Source organism: Phoenix dactylifera, chromosome 12 (genome assembly GCF_051530095.1).
Source record: "Phoenix dactylifera cultivar Ajwa chromosome 12, Ajwa_hap1_PhDact_Kaust_v1.1, whole genome shotgun sequence".
Lineage (NCBI taxonomy): Eukaryota > Viridiplantae > Streptophyta > Magnoliopsida > Arecales > Arecaceae > Phoenix > Phoenix dactylifera.
The window spans coordinates 18,706,608-18,728,796 of record NC_143201.1 but is presented as its reverse complement, the minus strand read 5'-3'; the positions used below and the strand labels follow the sequence as shown (position 1 = coordinate 18,728,796).

At 41.0% G+C, this 22,189-nt stretch overlaps 2 protein-coding genes across 9 annotated transcripts in view; one reads left to right on the top strand and one right to left on the bottom strand.

The window, feature by feature from the left end:
- LOC103705689 (NADH dehydrogenase ubiquinone complex I, assembly factor-like protein (DUF185)) overlaps positions 1-1,754 on the top strand; it is a 30,264-nt gene extending 28,510 nt beyond the window's left edge. For 2 of the 4 annotated variants that reach the window (XM_088708775.1, XM_088708777.1), the window contains exons 13-14: positions 248-379; positions 1,190-1,754. In XM_088708775.1, coding sequence (XP_088564901.1) covers positions 248-379; positions 1,190-1,324 — 267 coding nt within the window. In that variant the 3' untranslated portion in view covers positions 1,325-1,754. The remainder of the gene's footprint in view (positions 1-247; positions 380-1,189) is intronic. The other 2 variants (XR_015972095.1, XR_015972094.1) reach the window with 2 other exon arrangements.
- Positions 1,755-12,601: 10,847 nt separating this feature from the next.
- On the bottom strand, positions 12,602-17,087 carry ABI3 (AP2/B3-like transcriptional factor family protein). Of its 5 annotated transcripts, XM_088708772.1 has the most exons (7): positions 16,200-17,087; positions 13,980-15,998; positions 13,764-13,875; positions 13,549-13,649; positions 13,261-13,307; positions 13,093-13,156; positions 12,602-12,978 (listed from the first exon to the last, which is right to left on the bottom strand). In XM_088708772.1, the coding sequence occupies exons 2-7, from the start codon at positions 15,849-15,851 to the stop codon at positions 12,766-12,768; spliced, it is 2,409 nt and encodes an 802-aa protein (XP_088564898.1). In that variant the 5' UTR covers positions 15,852-15,998; positions 16,200-17,087; the 3' UTR covers positions 12,602-12,765. The 5 variants fall into 5 exon arrangements, with proteins under 5 accessions (XP_088564898.1, XP_088564897.1, XP_038985923.1 ...); XM_088708771.1 differs by having other exon boundaries at positions 13,980-17,087; XM_039129995.2 differs by having other exon boundaries at positions 13,080-13,156; positions 13,783-13,875; positions 13,980-17,081.
- Between the last annotated feature and the right edge of the window lie 5,102 nt (positions 17,088-22,189).

Genomic DNA, 22,189 nt, shown 5'->3' with positions numbered 1-22,189 from the left:
TCTGTAATGATTGATGTAGACAGCAGTCTTCCCCATGAGAGCCCCTGCTGGAATATTTCTAACACATTACATTCACATTTTTGAGTAATGAAATTTTTGGACCACATTAATCTATAGGCTGAAAGTTGCTCGCCTCTGTTTAGAACATCTGTAACAGTAGAACTTCAAAGATTCCACCTTTTGTAGTGATAAAACTGTACTGCTGTTGCTACCCAACTTAACATGAGGCAATTGTCTCCCTTGTCAGGGTGATGCTGATATCTTCTTCCCAACAGACTTCCGGTTCTTGGAGAGAATTGATCATCACTGCTCTGGTTGGTTGAATGAACAGACAGAATCTAAATCCTTGAAGAGAGTAAAGAAGAGAAGAACTCTCACAGTAAGTTTTGTTATTCTGTTGGCATTATAAGCGCCTATTGTTGTTTTGTAGAGATAAGTTTAACGCTAGTTGCATTAGATTGTCATGTAAGATCTGTTGAATGTCATGGATTGTCTAGGTGTGTGTGTGAGGACCGAGGTTTGTTGTCTTTGGTATCACACCTTGTATTGTTAACAACTTGGTGTAGTGTCGGTACGCTTGATACGAGGTCGATTTGGAGTACCAACACTCAGTACGCCCCTTGTACCGTGTACTGGTTCGATACTGGTATTGGTACGGTATGCCTAGTATGCACTAGTACTGATTGTTATGGTGTACCATGGTCAGGACACTGCCGTATTACTTGTCTTGCTCATCAAAAGATCCTTGCATCCTAATTGATTCCTTCATGCAGCAGATTGATCTGTTACTTTGTTAGCCACCAATAAAACCATGTAGAAGAATAGCAATGGTATGCTTCCTTCTTTTCTGAATATTCAATTGTTCAGAAGCGGGCCTTGCTAAATTATCGTCCCATCCTGGTCTGGAAAATGTGCCTTTTCTCCCTTATCATATTGCCTGAGATATTTTGTGTTGTGGCCAAAATAAATTTGTTGTTCTTTTGAGTCCCTCCAATTCTTGTTCCAACTGTTTGTTTTAAAGTTTAAACCTAAGCACTTGACTTGAGAGAGAAGAAAAGAAGGGGTGGGGTCGGGGGGGGGGGGGGGGGGGGGGGGGTGAATATTTTGCATCAAGAGTTATTTTCCCCATTTTTACTCTTAACTAAGTTCCTTTCTCCCTCAGTGTCGTTGATCTGTTCTTTCTATGTAGCTTGATACCGCGGCCTTTATGGAAGAATTTGGTTTGCCAACAAAGACAAGGACAAACGATGGATATAATCCACTTCTGGATGACTTCAGGAATACTAAATTTTATATAAGTGTACCAACACATAACATTACATAGCCAGTCTAAAGTCGTTGCTGAAGACAAGCTGCAGGAGGGCTTAGTGAAATTTTTAAGGTTGAACCTCGGACAAGTGAGTATCTAAAGCATTTCATGCATTTAATCATTTCTTGTCTGCTGGTGAAACTATTTTTTGCACTGGTTAGGTCCAAAGTTGAAACGTGCTTTCTTTATTGCGGGTTTGGTACTTCACAGAAGATATTATTGTTGTGTTCTTCCAAAGATAGAACTGCAAATTGAAAATTGCATTTTTTGCTGCGGAGGCATGTCATGGTTCCTCAATGAGACCAGCTACAACTATTTTTATCAGTTTAAACGCTGTTTGCATTTAACTATTTTTAACGCCATTTATATATTTGTACAATTTTCACTGATTTTTAACTTGTGCTCACAAATAAATGCAAATCCTATATTCTGTCTGTTCCATTTAGACTTCTTCCTAGCCTGAAGAGGGCTTCTGTCACTTTTACTTGATTTTCAGTGTTGTAGATAAGGTGGAATACTCGACAACACACCAGTTTATCTCTGAAAGTCATGGAAGGTGGCCCCTTTTTACAGGTTCTTTGACAGAAAATTTGGCACATATTGCCAAGGCTTTGACACAGATGAAACTTGAACAGTACAATAACCCCAGTGAGCTCACAGAATGAATGCATCAGGATGCTTGGTCCAGTCTTAATTTTTGAGGGAAGATCAACTCGTAAACCAGGCTCAGGTTTAATCCCAATAGACTTGGCTTAGCCTGGCCAGAGAAGTTTTCATATGTCTAGTAAGGGCTCGCAATTGCTTCGACTTGCCAACAACAACATCTCGCTGCGGTGCAGTCAGGATAGAGCCTGAGATCTTAAACAAATCAGGCTTGATCCTGGGTATTAAGCTCAAATTTGGTTCCAAAACCTCAATTGGACTCGGCTTGAGCTTGAAGCTATAGTGACATTTTAATACGAAAATACATATTAATGATCGTTAAATTAGCTAAAACTAAAAACCATATGGCTGCAAGAAATAGATGGCTGCAATATTAGTTAGCGGGTTTAGGCCAACAATAGAAGGGTTCAGACTGTTGGTATTAATCTAATGCATTTGAAAACCTTTTCAAAACTGAAAATGTGGTGCGAAGCTTGATTGCCACTAGACCTAATCAAACTTAATATCAAACTTGGCTCATCTTTTTCCACTAAGATAAGCTTGATAGAACCTGGTGCTCAGTTCAGTCAAATAAGAGGTCTGATGATTTTAAACGAGTTAAGTTGGGGCTCAAGCCCAAATAAAGCTAGAATCAGGCTTGATTTTTTTTTTTCTCAAAATAATTGGAAAAAAGAGTTTTCGAGAAGAAAGGAAGGCCGGATTGTGACTTGCCAAAATTTATTAAGATAAAATAAAAGAAAAAACAGCCACCTATAAAGGAGGCAAATAAAAGAGAGTAAAAATCTACAAGGAGAATAAAGTGGGCGCCTACCATTCGGCATAAAAGTTTGAACGGGTCCCTGTTAAGGTCTCAAGGTCAAAAATAAACTCGGATGCGGTGGGAGAAGGAGAAAGCTAAGCAGAAAGGAAGAGAAGGTTGGCTCTAGAAGAGGAGAGGTGGTCCTTATGAAGGGACTTAAGAGAGTTAGGAAGAGCGGCGGAGGGGTGGGGTGTGGGGAGGAGGGGGGGGGGGGGGGGGGGGGGGGGGAGAGAGAGAGAGAGAGAGAATTTTATTTTATATATTTGTTGAGAAACATGACAAGGATGACACCATTAGGGTTTGAATTCATTGGATGCTTGCTATGCGAACACCCACTAGCTAAGCTAAATTTGATTGGCATTTTGTAATGCCATCTAGATATTGTCCAACTCTTAAAATCCGTGTATGAATATGTAACCAAGTCGCATATGTAGGTAAGAGTTGCTGCCTTGAACTCTTCCAACAAGTAGTTGAACTCTTAAGATTTTGTTTTTTTCTATATATTGGTCAAACATGTAGTTATTAAAGTAAATTCAAAAAATTTTCAATATTTTTAAAATAATTTAGAAAGTTTGGATGTAAAGTATGTATATTGATATACTTTATCAAATAATTTTTGCATATTTTCTTTTCCAAATATGTGCATATATTGTTTTAGTTAATTTTTTTAATATATTCCTGTATCTTTTATCTTTTCATCTAGTTGTGTCATATACTTAGATACGTATCTAAATTTACTTATCATGTCATTGCCTATGCAACACCTATCGTCCACATAATATCAAAATAGACTTTTTGAAATAAACCTTCATATATATCTTGTATCATAACCTGCGATATCTAAACTACCTAGAAGCCAGAAATGATGCAGTTAGGGGTCTCTTACCTAATTATAAATCTGTGCAAACTTCAATAGAAGCTTATTAGATTGGTCATTAGTCATTGTTTAGCAACTTCATAGAGCATGGCTGAATGGTTATATGCTTGTGTCCAATATGAGTAGTGGCATATCGATCGATCTGAGATCCCTCTAATGGTGCGCAAATATAGGTTCTTTTTGCCATCAAGACATAAAAAGCTTCTTCTAGCCACCATTATTGCCGACAATGATAACAAAAGAAGGAATATGCTGCATTAGTTAGGAAGGTTAGGGGGAAGTGTTGGGTTGGTTTGAGTTCATGTGAACTGAGTTCAGGTCAGTTGAAACGAAATCCAACTTGAATTGTATGAATTTTCCTGCCCATATCCGGCGTGGTCCATGCTCAAACCACCTTTTGGAGCCGTCTGTTGGATATATCCTCTGCAACTAAGGACAAGATTTCTCATTTGGCTAATCCTTATCCTTTTCTTGGACCAAACTTTTTTCCTGTCCATAACTGATTTCCTATTTAACTAACAATTTTCGGAAAGATTAAAAAAAGGGACTCAAATTTTAAGTTCATGGTGAAGGGGCTCAAGGAGAGGATATATCAAAGTTGAGCATCATCTAGAAACAAATATAGCATGCAAATATCCAAATGTGCACTGAAAGGGTAGCTTTGCTTTCGTCAGCCACAAGCCCTACAAACCACAAACCTCTTGAAAACTCATAAATAAGTTCACATTAATATCTTCAAGAAAGAAGCAATGTTTTTATGGCTGACCATATAACAAACAATCCTTGCGGAAGACTTCATCATCACTACCTTAAATGGGGCAATGGCGATGGCGTAGCAATCAAAGTTTAGGTTACGGTATCTTCTGGAAGAGTTGTTTAAAGAATTAATACAAACATTCCTGGTGGAAAAAAATGTGAGCGAAGGATCCCACTGAATCGAATTTGATCCATGTGACTAACCAATTTATCGATGCTAGAGTTGATCCTAAAGAGATGGCAAGGGGATATTATTCATATTAACTACGAACCAGTGAGGTAAGCTTGTTGGCCCTCTCTTTGCACCCATGTACCAAATCATATGAAAACAAGTTAAAAGCATTTAGGTCTTTTTTTTTTGTCATGTATATATGCTTTATTTGGAGTAGGGTCGCACAACAATCCAAACAATACCCAGCAAATTTGATGCCTATCTGCAATAATTTTGTTGAGACTTGTTCTGCAGTTGAGATATATGGTTAAGTGCTGCCCTATGCCATGACATAAGGAAGGACCTTGCGACTGACTCGATCTGCAGCCTTAATGAGGCTTGTTGCTGAGTCTTACGCATCAAGGAGCATCAGAGGACTTTAAGAGTTCCGCTTTAGCGTTTTTAGCCCTTCAAATTTCGCCTACAAATCCTCCTTCAGTCATGTCGACGTACCATGAAGCATCCACCAGGTGAACTTTATTCCCAAGAAGTTTGGCTGGAGAATTTATATGTGGAGGATAACTTCCATTGATTCCTAATTGAGGACAAAGGGATCCTGAGTCTCCCCATGGCAGTAGATGGTAGTGTTAGATTTCATTATATTCTGAGGGGTCCTAGGAAAATGTTCAGGGATAGTAGTCCCAGATCGGATAAATTAAGAACTCTTGCGATGCTTGTTTTTAGATAAGATTTTAACAGTAAAAAAGAAAAAAAATTCAAATTGACAGATTCCCATTGATGGCCTCCATGGCTCCTATAAATGATTCTCCTTCGATGTGATTCTGAAACCACTGAGTGTATAGCTTAACTATCCCATGCCAGTCAAGATCCAAACAAGGAAACATCATGTCTTCAGTGCTTTTCAACAATTTGGAATGGTTCACCTAAGTAACCTGCAGTCAGAAGAAGAGAAAAATGCAGTTGGGTTTTTCAGCATGGCTGGAGTTGACAAAATAGCAGCCATAGAGTTGGACTGAAGAACCTAAATAGAGCATTAATTAGACTGTCAGGTATTTTCCAACCTCTATCACCAGCTATCGCTCGTCGGAATTATTGCATTTAGCAGTGTTTTCAGTAATACAGGACAAGGACCTTCCACCAGAACGAAATGAATAAAATTGGAAAGAAAAATCAAGCAACTGTATTCTTCATTCTTAATGTGGATGCTTATAGGCTACTGCGGTTTTGTTGCGGAGCTTCTTTTAAGTGTACTTTGTCTTATCACTATTATTTTGATTTTTTTTTTTCACCTCATTAGCACCCGACCTAATTTATACTTGTCAGATTTTGTAGGTTTGGTTCAATTTTACCCAGAGTCCAAACTAAAACCACTTCAATTGCAACAACTTGACAAGCTGCATCAATCCTGAGTAACCCACCTTGAGCTGCATGACTGTCCCAAATTTGGTCAAAGGTATTAGCCCATGCACTTTAGATTGCGATGTTTCCTTTCAGGCAGGAAGAGATGCGGGGGTTTCCTTATTCACTATTAAATATATATTATAATTACACTACCCCCAAAAAATAATTCATCCATCTTCTAGCAATCTGCTATATATTTCTTACTTTATTCGATCACCTGATACTTTAGAAATGATGGGAAGTCGGTTGGTTGAAGCTTGTCCTAAAGATTTACATTTGACCTATGGGAAAAAGACAAACATCATTAGGCCTATTGGATAACCACTCCCCTTAAGCTTTCTTCCATGCATGCACGTAGAAATTTCTGTTTACGGACTTTTTTCTTTTGTGGATGAAATTTCTATGTAAGCACTTGAACTGCATCCTTTTTGTCTCTGCAGCACGTACCGTTTGTTAATCAATAGAGTCACCAACAAGAAAGGAGCCATTACGAACTACGAACAAATGAGAAGGATTCATATTTTAAAGGTAGCCATTCAACGTGTCCGATGCTAGTAATTCCTACACGTGTTCTCTTTAAACTAATCCTTGTCTAAATGACGTAGATGCATGAATGAATAGGTTAGAAATTAAGTTGCTAGACTTGGGAAAAGTTTCATTCCATCTCTTTGCTCTTCCTTATCCATATCTGAACAATGGCTTGCTACCTTTAAGTGGAGCAATCTAACTCACAGCAGCATGCTGCTGCATTTTAGTGCATTAGTTTCCACATGGAGCAATCTAGCAAAAAGAAGTCCTTGAGCTGGTGGACCTTTAAGACATGGTCTAATTACTTCTTAGAGTGGAAGCTCAAAGAAGGCAGAAGCATTTATTCAATGGTTTTGCTCTAGGCAATACTGCTTCCCCAGGTTTAACATCAGAAGATCTTCTATTTGCCCTCCCATATTGAGCACTCAGAACCCAATGATCTTGACCTCTAGATTAACCAAATATGCTCATTCTCAAGTTGCTCAAGAAATAGTGAGCAACATAATTTTGAAGGATTGTAGATAATTATCCACTATATTTTAAGAAGGTTTTTTGAAGAGTGGCTGGACTCTTGCTGAAAGAACTTCCAGGTTTTCACGCTGCTGCTCCACTATGATGATGCGATGATCGGGAAGCTTCTTCCTTCGCATCACTTTTGGGATTTTTATGCTGTTGCCTTCGGTCTTTATCTCCGCTGGAGACTATGATGGAGAATTCTTCAGCCTTCTGATCATCCATGGGATCATTTTACTTGCTGCATTTTGATTGCACCCAGATGTTTTCTTCTGAGTCTCCTTTCTGTCTGCAACCTATGAAGAAGTGTTTTTCTTTTGAAATCTCTTAGAAAAAACAGTTTCAGTTTCTCTTACAATCCTGTATATTCTTGTATCATCTACTTCAATGCTGCTACTTGATCTCTTCTTGTATTATCTACATTGCTTCTCTTATTATATTTTTTCTATACTCGCTTCCCTTCTTTTGTGACTGAATAAAATTTGGTGACTGATGGGGATTACACCCACTAGTCTCTTTCCTCTTCAACAAAAAAAAAAAGAAGAAGTTTTTTTAAAGGAGTGCAACAATAACAATATTTGATAAGAAATATTTGGCAATAGAGCAGATTTGGCAGAACATTGGTAGGTGCATCTTGCGACAAGAAACTAGGGGGAAAATACCTATTCCTTGAGGATTGGGGTGAGCAAATTATCTTGTTACGATATCTTTCATGGGCGCCGTGTGGCTGAGTGGCTATGAGCAAATTCATTAATTCTTGTTATCTGTGCTAATTCAAATTGCCGCACGCAAATAATGAGAGACTTGTTCCAATGTTGTTTTATCGCTTCTGTTATGAATTGTTTCATTTTCCATTTTGCACTGATGTCACTTCTTTTGCTTTTTTAAGTTCCTAGAATACTGAAGTTAACGGAGAAAATCTACTTCTCGTGTGGTTCCATTTGTTTCTTTAATTTCACCTCCATGATGTCAGCTTTATCAAATTATAAATTTTGACCCTCTTTAGTTCAGAACCAGCGACTGCAGTGTCGTTGGAAATCAACAAAAATAGCTTAAACTAACCTAAATTAAATTTAATGGCTTAACTCAATTAAAGCTAGTTTTAAGGGGGATAGAACTAGGCCCATATGCAACATGAGTTAAATCCCCGAGATTACTTTCTTCATCGCATAGGAAAGGGTGTTTTGTCTGGACAATCAGGCAAGATCATATCTAGCTAGGGTCTTAGAAAGCAGCCAACATGTCTGCCCGAAGGACGTTAGTTGCTGATACATTGTGACGTATGGTATCATTTAATGTAAAAAGTTCGCCATCCAATATATCCAATGTGGACAAAAAAAAAAATCGGACATCCACTGCCAAATGCTAGCCCAAATTGAAGAACTTGGATATATTGGATGGAAAGGATATGGGCATAGGCTTTTCTTGGGTTTGATTGCCTTCGAGAGTTAGGGTGCACAACATAAGAATGTTTGTACCACTAATTAGCTTGCGGATTTGCGATATTAGTTGCTTGAATACCCTAGTTTCTGACTACTAAAAAATAGATAAATAAATAAATAAATAAGAGTGCTGCTTCTTGCATGGTACCAAGAATTGGTGTGGTATTCGTGTGGATGACATACGGTACCCATTCTATCGCACCAATCAGTGCATGCTCGTGGTCTCAACAGATGGGAGTTGTATTTTATGCGCCAAGGAAGGTTTCACCTTCCTTCAACCAAGTCCATGGTTGGATCGTACAATAGTCGCTTTGAGCTCTGTGCAGATGGATGAATAAAAAGCTTGGAGTGCTTTGAGATCTATACAATATGCAATCAAAAGGTCAACGTTGCAAGAGAAGATCGATCATTCTTTTGCGTGAAAGATATAAGCTAATCCCGCTCTCGGCAGGATGGGATTGGTGTGACGAAGCATTTTTTTTCAAAGGCAAAGCAACACCATCAAACCTTCAACTTGTGTTGTAACAAGCAATTCGTTCCTAAAATTACAAATTTGTATTTGCTCGGTATCGAAATAACCAGCAAACAAAAAAATTTAAAATCATCTAGTAGTAAATCTTTGCTCATTGTTGTACTAAATCTAAAAACACCTATTGTAATCTTTGCTGATGGTTGAAAATCACCAAACCTCTGAAGGAATGCCTTTTGGCTCCTTGAGAGGCATCGGTTGCCTTCCAGCACCTTAGTATCTATTAGTTCTGGTTTGCGGAGAATCCACCTAATAAAGAGCACATAAACACTCACACTCTATTAAAAGAGAATTTTATAATTAATTGATGTCTAAAATTGACGGTAGAGTCTAAAAGGTAGGTTCAAGGACTTTACATCTCCTTGTAACTCAATATTGGTTTTGATTTTTGAGTGTTCCAAGTGTTTTCTTCCTCTAACAACTTTGTGGTGGCCATTTCATAAAGTGATCTTTAGCACACCAGTTTGCCATTTATCTCTTACCTTTATTTTGTTAATTATTTTAGTATTTTGTTTTTATTATCACATATAGATTTTTGCATTAAAAACCCTAGTTTCCCTTAATGGACAACAACAGACTTGCTGGCTCCAACTATGATTAAAACTGGCTTCTGTTCTGCTTGCAATTATTCATTGTTCCTTCAGTTCCATAACCCTAAACATGAGAATTTAGTTTTCCCCTCTTCTTGTTGATCTCATGATTTATCATCCCTAAACTGTGTCATGCTAAACTAGACTTGCTAAATTAGTAAATAATAAAGCAAATTTGTGAGTACACTCTAGGATTTGGCATTTACTCTAATTTGCAAAATCGTTACTAAAATTATTGTATAGAAGTTAGAAATTTAAAGAGATAGGTATGCTAGGAAACAAATATCTATAATGCATTTGTAACGTTTCTGACACGTAAACGTATGTTAATTGTCAAAAATATTTGTAACCGTCAATTAAAAGAGTAATGTATTATTGTCGTTTATTGATAAATATTCTATCCTTTTAATTTGTCATATATGCAAAAGAAACTTTTCTTGAGATTTTTTGTGCCCTCTTTTAGATTTGCACAAATATCATGAGAAATTTCAAAATTTTTAATTAATTAAATTATATGTAATCATAAAGATTGAATTAGCATGGTAAATTTTGAAGGTAACTTCAGCTTTTTGTTTAAAGGTGTTGGTTCACTCATTCTTGGTTTACTTTGACTTCAAGAATCTAGTAGCGACATTGCCGATTTAAAGTGTGAGCAGATTATAGTTGTTGTCTCCGATTATGATTCAAACTAGATTTTTATCCACTCAAAACTATTTATTGACCCTTCACTCCTAGAACCCTAAGTTCGAGTATTTAGTTGGCCACCCTTGTGGCTAATCTCAACAAGCATCGTGCTAAATTATACTTGCTAAATTAGTAAATTACAAAAGCAAATTAGTAACGATACTTTACAATTGGCATTTGCCCTAATTTTAAAAAATTGTTTTATTGAAATTGGAAATTTTTAAAAGGTAAAGGGATATGCCCGCCATAAAAGGAAAATCTTTCGGCTCATTTGCAACATTTTTGACACCTAAAAAATATGATAGCTGTCGAAATTGTTAGTAACTAACAATTAAGAAAAAGAGTGTGTTATTGTCGTTTACTAATAAATATTCTCTCCTTTTAATTTTCTGTCCATGCAAAATTGGAATCCTCTGTTAGATGTGCCCAAATATCATGACGACTTTTGAAACCTTTACATATACATACATACATACACATATATACACACATATAAAGAGAGAGAAAGAGAGATTTGAATTAGCATGGTAAATTTTGAAGGTAGATTCATCTAGTTGAGTAAGGGTATGGGTTCACCAATTCCTAGTTTGATTTGTCTTCCTGAGAACCATGAGATAAATGATTAGAACTTTCTCCATTCATATATTTTTAAACTTTTGAAATTCTGAATTTTAAGATATCAAAAACAATATTATATATATATATATATATATATATATATATATATAATATTTGATAACAACGAGGCCTAGGCTTCCCAACTTATAACCTATTTGATACATTGATTGTCCAAGTGCTATTGCTTATGGGACTAGGAGTTTGTACTTCTGAAAATCTTTGGGTTGGTAGAGTCAAAAATCTTGACGGATAACACCATTTCAAAATCAAATCTTGACATATTGTTTGAGATGAGAGCGTGTGCAACTGAGCTAACGCTCAGGTCCAAAAAAAACAAGGAAATTGACAATTGAACAAGACAGGGTGTTATGGTCGTCTATCATTTTTTAATTTGTCGTTTATGTAGAAAAAAGTTTCTTGGAGATTTTTAGTATCCTCCGCAAGAGGTGCACATAGATTGCGAGGATTTCCAAAATCTTTTTTTTTTTTTTTTGATAGAGAGGATTTTTTAAATCTTTCTATCTACTTGAGCAAGCGCATAGGCTTTCTCCTCCATGGTTTGATATGATTTCTGAAGATTCATAAGATAAATGATGAAAAATTCTTTTCAAAATATCTCTATCTACTTGAGTAAGCGCATAGGCTTTCTCCTCCATGGTTTGATATGATTTCTGAAGAATCATAAGATAAATGATGAAAAATTCTCTTTATTGAATATTTTCTCTTTTTTTCTTTTTTAATGATTAGGAGGAATTGATCCCTATATATCCTTTCTATCCCATACCTACCAATTAAACCCCTGCCTCTTGCCACTTGGGTGGTATTAACCGAGCAAGCATAAGGTGGTTCCATTGAATATTTCTTCAAGCTTAGAAAATTTTTCTTGAAACTTTTTAAAGAAATTATGAAACTGACAAGTGGAAAAAATGTGTTATTGTCATTTGCTAATCGACATTCTATCCTTCTTGATTTGTTGTTTACATAAGAGAAATTTTTGTTGAGGAATTCTGGTATATTCTGTCCGAGGTGTACATATATGATGAGGATTTTCAGACAATTTAATCAAACGTATACAAGCTTGCAAATTTGCATCAGGACGGTAAACTTTGAAAGTAGCTCCATCTAATTGAGTACGAGCATGAGATTGCCCCTTCATGGTTCGATGTGACTTTTTGGTTGGGTTGAACGGTTGATAAAAAAAAATAAGTAGAAATTAACCAAGAGAAGCAAATCGAACAAATCTGAAATAGTTAATCATTCCGATACTTCAATGACAGACAGATCATGCATGATGGTTATGATCAGACCTTCATGGTGATCTCCTATTGGTAGTGATTATATATTTTATGAAAGGAAACCAACGAGATATATAAGCATCTCCTAGGAGAGGCTAACAGATCTTGCAGCTTAGAACCAATTAAAGATTTCCCCCATCTTCATACATTCTTTCGCTGCCAACCGAAGGATCATTCATGGACGTTTGAGTCACTGCTCGCACAAAAATCCTTTCATACTTGCTGGTTTAGACTCAAACACTGTGAATCATCTTTGCTAAGACTTAACTATCCAACAGTGACTCTACGTGAACAGTACAGACCAGGGCATATGATCATACTTTTTTCCAACCATGATAGCAGTAGGGCCTTTGAATATTACTGTTAACTCGACAATTAGGTCCTCCATCCACTCACTGGAAAACCATCTTTATGAAAAACAGGTATTATGGCATTTTCCCTTGATCAACTTCCATTATTAAGCAGTTAGAGCACAGGAACTCTTTATAACATCATTGTCGATAGCTACTTGCATATAACCTGTAATAGTTACAACAAAACACTGTCCTTGTAAACAAAGACCAAAGTAGAGACTGGAACGAGGGACTTTTCATGGGCTGGATTCCCTCTTGATCACAAAGGGCGAAGCAGTACTAGAGGAGGGCATGCCCAGATCATCATTGATGCCATCGTGGCCGCTGCTCCCCCTCATCCTCGACGTGCTGCCTCTCTCCCAGTTGCTTCTCTTCAGATGACTCCTAGCCACGCTCCTGCTGGCCTGACCCTTCTCGGTCTGGGGACGAACTTTCACTCCCCTTATCATCTGTCCGTTTGCATGCATAACGCTTGAAAATTTCAGAATTCATCCTATCATGAGTAAAAAGCTTAACATGAAGAAAGAGCTGTAGAGAATCTATCCATTACGTATTTTCCGCACTTGATGTCGGAGTAAATGACGATGAAGTCCCCTTCCTGCAGGCCGTTGGATCGAACAAACTCCCCTGAATCCCCCAAACACAAACATGAGACAAAAAGCAACAATGAAGGATCAACAGAACAAACATCGAACAAGAAGAAGCCTTCCTTCTCAATTAACTTAATTTACCTGTGTTCTCCAGGAGATACATGCGGCTCTTGTTGTTGGGCCAAAATCTGTAGCACCAGATGATTATTTGCTCTCTTTTTTAAAAGAAAATTATTAGCAAAAACAACTTGTGATGCATGCAGGAAGTAGATATATAGCATCAATATAATCGAACTTCCATGTATTCTTTATAGTTGATTTAATGAAAACTAGTCACGAAGACCATTCTTTAAATGAAAAAACTTTTGTTCTTCCTTCTTTTGGGAGGCGTTACTCAAATCAAAAGAACGGTATTGTCACGTCAAGTACCTGTACCGCATGTTCCATACTTGGGAGGTTCCTATGTCCTCCATTGGAATTGATATCCCGTCCCTGGTGTCGAGCTCCGGTAGATGGATCTCCGCTTCCTTCTGGTGATACAGCAACATCAAATACTTCAACCCATTGTGCGAAGAAAGAAGAAACCCTTCCATGGTGCAAAACTTGAGAGCAGAGAAAGGATGGAAACAACTATTAATTCAAACCGTGTCGGGTTTCGCTCACTTTGGGTAGCACGATCCTTCCCAGGCTACCCACGTCACTCTGCTTCAACACCTTCTGAAGCAAGAACCTCAAATTCTTCTCTCCTTTCAAACCCTACATCCAAACAATTTCACCATTTTCCTTGAATCCACTAGTCCCACCAACTCGATGGTCATACAGCGATGCAACGAAAGAATGGAAAATTACTCGAAGCCCACCTGCCGCCTGTCAGCCGTCGATGCTGCGTCGTCTCGGTGCGAATTCTGCTGCTGCTGCTGCTGCTGCTGTGGAGGCATGGATGGCGACAGCTGTGGCTGTTGCATGGAGGACTTAGGGGGTGGCGGCGCCTCCATCATCGGATTCTTTTGACGAGATGAGGAAGAAGAAGACCAAAAACCCCAGGTCCTATTATTGTTGTTGTTATTATTATTATTATTATTAGCATTAGCATTTGAGGAGCTGCTACTCCCTCCTTCAGCGGGAGCTCTCGAGGAGCTCGACTCGGCCTGGTGATGGTTCTGCAGCTGCTGCTGCTGGCTGCGGTGGTGGTGGAGGGAAGATGCGCGCCGCTGCCGAGCCATCCTCTTCTTCCGAGCCTCCTTCGTGGCCGAAGCCATCCCACCGACCTGCTGTCCTTGCTGGTACAGTGGATGGCCCGGGTACTGGTTGACAAAACCCCCGGGGTACTGTGCCTGCGGCATTGGAGCTGGATGGGAACCGGCGGCGCCCGGGAATGGCACGTACTGTGCCGGAGCTGCAGTATATTGTGAGGGCCACGCCGCAGCAGTGTGGTCCGCTGCATGCAAGTCAGGCGATGGAGAAAATGGCTGGCCGTTGAGGACAATGCTGCTGGTGCTGCCTTGGTGATAAGAGAAAGGAGCCGCCGCCGCCGCCGCCACACCAGGATATGCCGGCTCACCGCCGGAAGTGCTGCCGCCGCCGCCACCGACATAGACCGGCATCATTACTGGGAATGCGGCGCCGGTCGTTGGATCAAGGTGATACGGAATCCAACCATTGCGCTGGGAATCGGCGTCGTAGCTGTAGTCGAGATTAGGGTTAGGGTTCGCTGTGACGTCGGAGGACATTACAGGCACATGGTGATTGGGAGGAGCAAATGGCTGCTGCTGGTTGTAAGGGTACGGCGGTTGCGCGACCCCTTCTGGCCGATCTTGCTGCTCGTTCTCGCCTCTGCGGCGTTTCTTCTTCTGGAGATGGTTGGCCTGGACCCAGGTGAGGACGAGCTTCAGCAGCTGTACTTTGGCTTGCCTGTTTCCGCCAAGGTGGCGTACGGCGCAGTCTATGGTGGCTCTCTTCATCCTGATTTGTCTCAGATCCTGGGGAGAGATGGCGTCCCTGTTGATCCTCATCCATTCGAAGAACACCCTCGCCATTTCCTCCGGATCCTCCTCCGGTCCAGCGAACGGCGCCCCCGTGGCAGCTCCTCCTACTACTCCGGCCTCCCCGGGTGGCCTTTCTTCTCCGGCCATAGCATGCAATGGTAGTGACGGCTCCTGACCACTCGCGCTGGCTGTCGCAGCTCCGTTCATCGTCATGTTATCGGGAATCAGCGACGCCGGGTCCCACTGCTCCGAGAGGTCGAAAAGGCCGATGTCGCCGAGAATGTCGAGCCCCTCCAACTCCATGCTCAACAGATCGGACGCCACCTCCGACCTCATCATTCTCCCACAGTTGGAGGAGGAAGCGACCGCCTGCAGGTCGCCCCCGCCGCTCCCACCGCCGTCCGGGGCGAAGAGAAAAGATGAAGAAGACGAGGAGGATGAAGCGAGGCTTGTGTTGTTGAAAAGATTGCAAGCGGATGATGACGAAGGCGACCCCGCCGGTGCGGCGAGGCACGGGAAGTCGGGGAGGCAGGAGAAGGCCTCGTCGGAGAAGATGAGATCGTCTCCATCGATATCTAGCATGAGATCGTCCGTCGGATTGCTTGGTCCCTCGTCTGGAATCCAAATCCTCTTGCCCTTGTCTTTGTTCTCTGGCGTTCCTACCGCCGACGTCGCCGCGGCGGCAGCCATCGCCATTGCTTCCTCCGCAGCCTCTGCATGCTGCTGCTGGTTACTCTCGGACTCCATTTTCCGTCCAACGAAGCCTTCCCCCAACACTGAACTCTTAGTGCTCTCTCTCTCTCACTCTCTCTGGTATTTTTCCTTTTTTTCCCCTTCCTCTCCTCTCAAATTCCTACTTTCCTACCGGGGGGAATCACAACACGGAAAAACTATCTGCAGGTAGGAAGTAAAGAAGGACTTCATTTTTTTCATCGACTTATTTAAAAAAAAATTATATACAAAATAGTACTAGAAAGAAAAACCTGGACGACCATATAAGGAAAGAGGTGGTACGATGGAAGAACAAAACAAGAAGATACTATAAAAAGAAGAAATTAAACAAAAAAAAGGGAGAGGGATTCAACAAAACCATACTAGACAGAGGGTGAGGGAAAGAAGCAGTGCATGCAGGACCCACTGGCTCCCCTTCTACGAGGAAGCAGCGAAAGCCACCGACCTCTCTCTTCTCCTGCCTCTTCTCCCTTCCCTTCTATGGAAAGAGATAAGAAATATATATTATATAATTTTTCTATTCTACAAACAATATACTATATTGAAATACTAAAAAATCAAGACCAAAGCGGTGCTAAGGAAGTACGACGGATAACGAAGAAAGAAAATATATTAAAAACGGGAAACTGATAAAGAAAAAAGCCAGAACAGGAAGGGAAAAAATAGAAAGAAGAGCAACCGCCAAAAAAAAAAGATGGCTGAGAACAGCAGCCCCGCTCCCTTCCCCGGCCAGCAGGAATCGGAAGTGGGCCGATCGTTACGTCGACGATCGAGCACCTCCCGGAGATTCCGAGAACCGGCACCGCTGCCGTTACCGAAAGCGTCAACAACGCCCTCAACCCCAACCACTTCCCCCACCCTCTCTCTCTCTCTCTCTCTATCTATCTATCTATCTATCTATCTATCTATCTAACCTCAGTTCACACACACTCTCTCTCTCTCTTTTCTTTCTTGCTCTCTCTCTCTCTCTCTCTCTCCCCCTCTCAGAGACCCAACTCCAAACCATGGATGAGTACCACCATACCGGGGGCTCTCCCTTTTTATATTATATCTGGGCTTCCTTTTGCCTCTCGAAGATATTCTTCTCCTTCTTTACAAGTTATAACAATAATAATAGTTTTGGACGAGAGTGGGGGAGGAGGGGAAGTTACAACGAGGGTGGAGAAGTGGGTGAAAGTAAATGCGGTGGCTCACAAGTCTCTCCTCCCTCCGTATTTTGCGCCCACCCAGCGGTGGCCATCCGTTGCAAGCTGAATGGTACCCAACGCGGCGCTCCCGATCCGCCCTCGCTGTACCGCCCCCAACAGCATCCCCCTCCGGCCATGTCGTGTCCCCCTTCCATTGGCCGTCAGACCCGGGCCGAACCCTCGAGATGCTAGGCCCCCCTGTACCCCCACACACAAAAAAAAAATCTCCCGCAGAGGAAAAATTACACGGATGACCTGTCACTCCCTAGTAGTTCCACGTCATCTCTGTATGTTTCTCTGTGTGGGGTGTTCCAGGAGGATTTCACGGAACCCGAATCCCACCGCAAAAACAAACCGACTGAATGACCACCCTTGCAAGCGGCGCTGCACGCTGTTCGAGGCGGCACACCGGAATCGGAGTGCTTTTTATTTTTTTCGTGTGTATTTTGGCTCGCTCGTTTGTTGGTGTGGGACCCAATTCGGAGACACGTGGTTTCGTCCCGGGGTGCACCTGATTAAAGTTTTCTTTTTTTTTTCTTTTTTAACTTTTTATTTTTTTGTGCTTTAATTTTGTTTTTATGTTGGGTCTTAAGGTAGCGTACCGAGTGGGATGGCTTCACACGTTTTGTCTCGATTCGTCCTTTAAACGGCGGGTCCACATATCTGGTGCTACGTGTCCACCCACCGAATGACGTCATCAGGCCTTGCATCAGCTCCCAGTCTCTTACTGTTCATATTAGCTGTGCTATTCCGCTTCGTGCCATGTGTTCCGCCGGATGTTTATCTAACGGACCCTCTGGCTTCGCCTTTCCCTCTTTTCGGATCCGGATCCTACCCGGTTAGACCCAACTTGCCGAACCCACCGCAGTTAGCTTAAACAGGCTCAGGGATAAGGTACATATCTATGTATATATGTATGTATGTATGTGTGTGTATATATGTGTGTGTGTGTATATATGTATGTATGTATGTATGTATGTATATGTGTGTATATGTATGTATATATATGTGTGTGTGTATATATATATATATATATATATATATAGGTCGGGGGTAGTTCAACTGTATAAGCAAGGCTCGGGATATGGGGATATGGATTTCACCTTATGGGGAATAGGCTGAAAGAGCAACAGGCAACCAAGACTTATGTATGTATGTATGTCGTACTGATCTGAATCGGACACTACGGAGCATACCATACTGTACAATATTCGGTACGGTGGTGTATTGACGCTTAGCAAGGCCGGCCCGAGCCCTAGGCGACTGAGGCGGTCGCCTAAGGCCCCGGGCCAATGGAAGGCCTCCGGGAGGTTGACCAAAAGGAAGCAAAGGCCCCGATCTGGGGCTGGCTACGAGTCTTCTCCCTTGATGGAAAGGAGGTGGAGAGTTTTCTGGCCTGCAAAGGGGCAATTTGATGTTGGGGACGGTAGTTTTGTTTTGGGTGGGGAGAGCGAGAGAGAGAGAGAGAGAGAGAGGAGGGATTTGGTTGGCTTGATAGACGCCTGAAGCCACTCTTATCTTTCATCGCTTCTCTTTTTTGGTTTTGGTCTTGGTTTTCCTTCCCTCACATTACTCCTGATCCAGCTGGGCCATCCGGAAGAAAGATAGGGGGATTGGAGATGGACTTCTTCGAGGGTGGAGATTCTTTTAGTTTTCTCCTCTCGGTTTCTTCTCCCCTCTTGGGTGGTAGAGAGAGAAAAGGAGGGAGGGGGTTTAATGGCTGCTGTGCTGGGATGTTGCAGTTGCCGCTTGGGTACTTACTTGAAGGGGAGATGGTGGGATGGGGTGAATTTCCCATAATGACCCTGCTTTCTCTTATAGAGAGGTTTCTTTATGAAAAAATTATTTTCTTTACCTTGACCATGAAGTGCCATAGGATGACCTTTTCCTATTTGGCTCTTGCTTGACATGGTAAACAGTATTGCCAAGCATTATCTCAGTTATTTAATCAGTTTCATGGCCCTTCATTTAGTATAATTACTTTTACGTGCTTCCATTCAAGAATTATATTAATTTAAAAAGGCTTCTTGTCTATCTTTGTTAGGTTCATGTATTTTTGTTAAAATAGTGTACTTGATAGCTATCTATTTTTATATATTTTTTTAAGTATTTTATATTTATTAAAAAATTATTAAAAAAAAAGGCCTCGTTCATTGGATTCGCCTTAGGCCCCAGAATGTATTGAGCCGCCCCTGACGCTTAGTACGTTAAAAGAATTTCATACCTACACTATGCTAGTATGGCACTAGTACGAAGTTTGATATCGAGAGGGCGAACCTTGATACATACACACATGTATATATGTTATATGTATGTATGTATGTATATGTATATATATAATTTATTCTGAATAATAATTGAATCAAGGATGGTTGATCGAGTTTAATTGTGGTTAGCTCAGTTTTTTTCTTTTCTTCTCTTTATTATTATTTTTTTGTTTGATAGCATGGCCACCAAGATGATGTATCATACTTGATAGCAATTTGGCTTGATCCTGTAGGTTGATACGACTTTGATCCGCGGAGCAAGTTAGTTTGGTCTGATTTGTGCACGTACGTTGCCATCTTGGTGACCTTATGGGAAAGTACTGTACTTTTGTTTGCTTCTCTCGAGTCATCGTTGTCGCTCGACGCACGAATGATTGGGTTGTAGCGAGCGACATAAGAAAGGCGAACAGATGGATCGTGCGTTTAGATCATGAGTCCATGAGATAGCATTGTCCCCTTTACAAGCGTACGTGTAAAAACAATAACGTAACAACGATGGAGTGTTCAGAAAGCTCATGAGAATCCGAATCCCGATCAAGAGCGGCCGCATTTTCTATGTATTTAAATATCTCTTTGGTATATTATAGAACGGGAAAACTCGCCATAGTTACATTCTTGCACCATGCACCACAAATACATCAACAGAAACCCTAAGCTCCAGACTGCATGTACGGTTGGCAGTAATTCAGTCTATGGCTTCATTTGCTTCGCCGCATACGTGATGGAGTTGATTTTCTTGAAAATTCGTGATCATATTCATGCATTCCTCTACGTGAGTACGTGGAGGGGGGGTGAGACAATAATTTTCCAAGAATATTTAGATCTATAACCTGATAATTAACAGGTGAATGAACCTACCTAGATATATTCTTGCGAGATGGATGGACTGCAAACTAGAATGGAATGAACTGATCCGGTTGACGTTAATCTCATCTCAAGAAATGGACACCAAAATAATTAACTTTCGATGTAAAAAGATCTACTCTAATTTCCAAAAGAGCAAATAATAAACCCAAGAGAAAAAACGAAAAGCAGAGTCAAAAACAAGATCTAGCTAAATTTACGATAAGATCAAACCTTAGATCGACATCCGAAATTAAAGCTAAACATAAAGCTATAGGATGCTGCATCAGTTCAAAAGATAAAAACCAAAACAACAAAGAAGGGAGGTGCAAAAGCAACGCCGATGAGTCTCATCAGTTTCCCTTCCCGGTTCCAGATGGCATTTCAAAACGGCAAAGAGGACAGAGAGGGCTCCGCTCCAGCCACCCAACGATACAATGCTTATCAAAGATATGAGAGCATGGCATCTTGGCAACTTCCTTCCCTGGATCAAATTTCTCTAAACAAATGACGCACTCACTCTCTTGGAAACCATCAGCTGTATAGATAGCTTTCTCGAGTTTCCTGCCGGAAGACCTGCCGTCCGGTGTGTTGCCGAACCATTCTTTGCCTTCAAATATTTCTCCTAAAGTAAGCGGCTCGCTAATCTCCTGGATTCCTTCAAAAAATGCATGAAAGTCGGTATAGTCGATAATAATATCCGCATCGAGCACGAGACCATGGTTTTGCACTGCTTCTGGGGCTGCTTGAGAAGCGAACGAGCATATCTGGTTGATCCAGAAATCGTTGTCTCTGGGATCTGAATGCTGGACGTGAGAGAGCATGTAGGAGACTTCCCTACGTCGAGCTTGCGGGAGCAAAATGGTGCCAAGGGTCGAACTAAAGATAAACTCTTCGGACCTGTGCATAATCTCCGAGCTCTCATTCGAGAAGCGGGACCATGTGACTCGAAGATCCACGACCATTGGGACTTCTGAGCTTGGAGTTGTGGCAGGTCTACCGTTCCGGAAGGGAAATGTCGCACTGAGGTTCATCAGCGTGTTGCCATGAGCAAGATTGCTTCGGTTCATGGTTGCCATTCTTCGACAAACTAATTAACGAGGGGGCAAGCAAGTGATCGAGCAAGATGACAGCAAGGAGAGAGAGAGAGAGAGAAGAGAGGGGCGAGAAAGGAAGGAGAGAGATCAAATTGGTGGCACAAGAAAAGATGGGAAGTCTTTGAAATTTATAGCATTTTCCTTCCTCCATCCACACCATTTTGGGAAGGACAGTATCGTCCCCAAAGAATTAAAAAAAAAAAAAAAACAAATAGTGGTTCTCTTGGCGAGTCGCAACCCAAACTCCAACCTATACGTATATGACTTTCTATGCGTGTGCCGTATCCAGCATCCATCTCGGCAATGTGAAGTCATCCGTCCACTCCTTTCTTAGCTCTCTAGCCTCCATTGGAGCGCATGGATTCATGGATGGATCAGATGTATTTTCAGAGCCAAAAAGACCACCGATCATGTGCCCGCATAAAAATGATTAAGTACGTGCGCATATTCCCACCACGACCGCCGAAAGGAAAGTTTTAATTCCTTACCAAAAACTAAAAATAGAAAGCAAAAAAATTGTTACGGTAGGTTGCAGAAATAAATTATACGGACAAGGATGGGTAGTAATAGATGAAGGCAAATAAAAAGATCGCAATTCGTTCCCCCTGGACGGTGCATTGTATTTTTAAACCGTCTCCTTATGACTCCACTGTATGGATAAGTTCTATCACCCCTCGCTAGGTTATCCAATGCTCCCACGTGTATCACTCTTCGCCCCCTTCACTCGGCACACACGGTGCAGTACACTAGGTGTCGTATCTAATCCATGGATCAGGGTTGAATCTTTCGTGCAAATCCACCGTTGTTTTTTTTTTTTTTTGGTAAAAACGGTATTTCATATAGATCTCACATGAGTATAGCCAGACAAATCAAAAGTAAGAAAATGATACAAGAGAGAGAGAATATCAACAACACTTTAAAAGCTATACAGTGGGTGATCCAATAGCGGAATCGTGTGA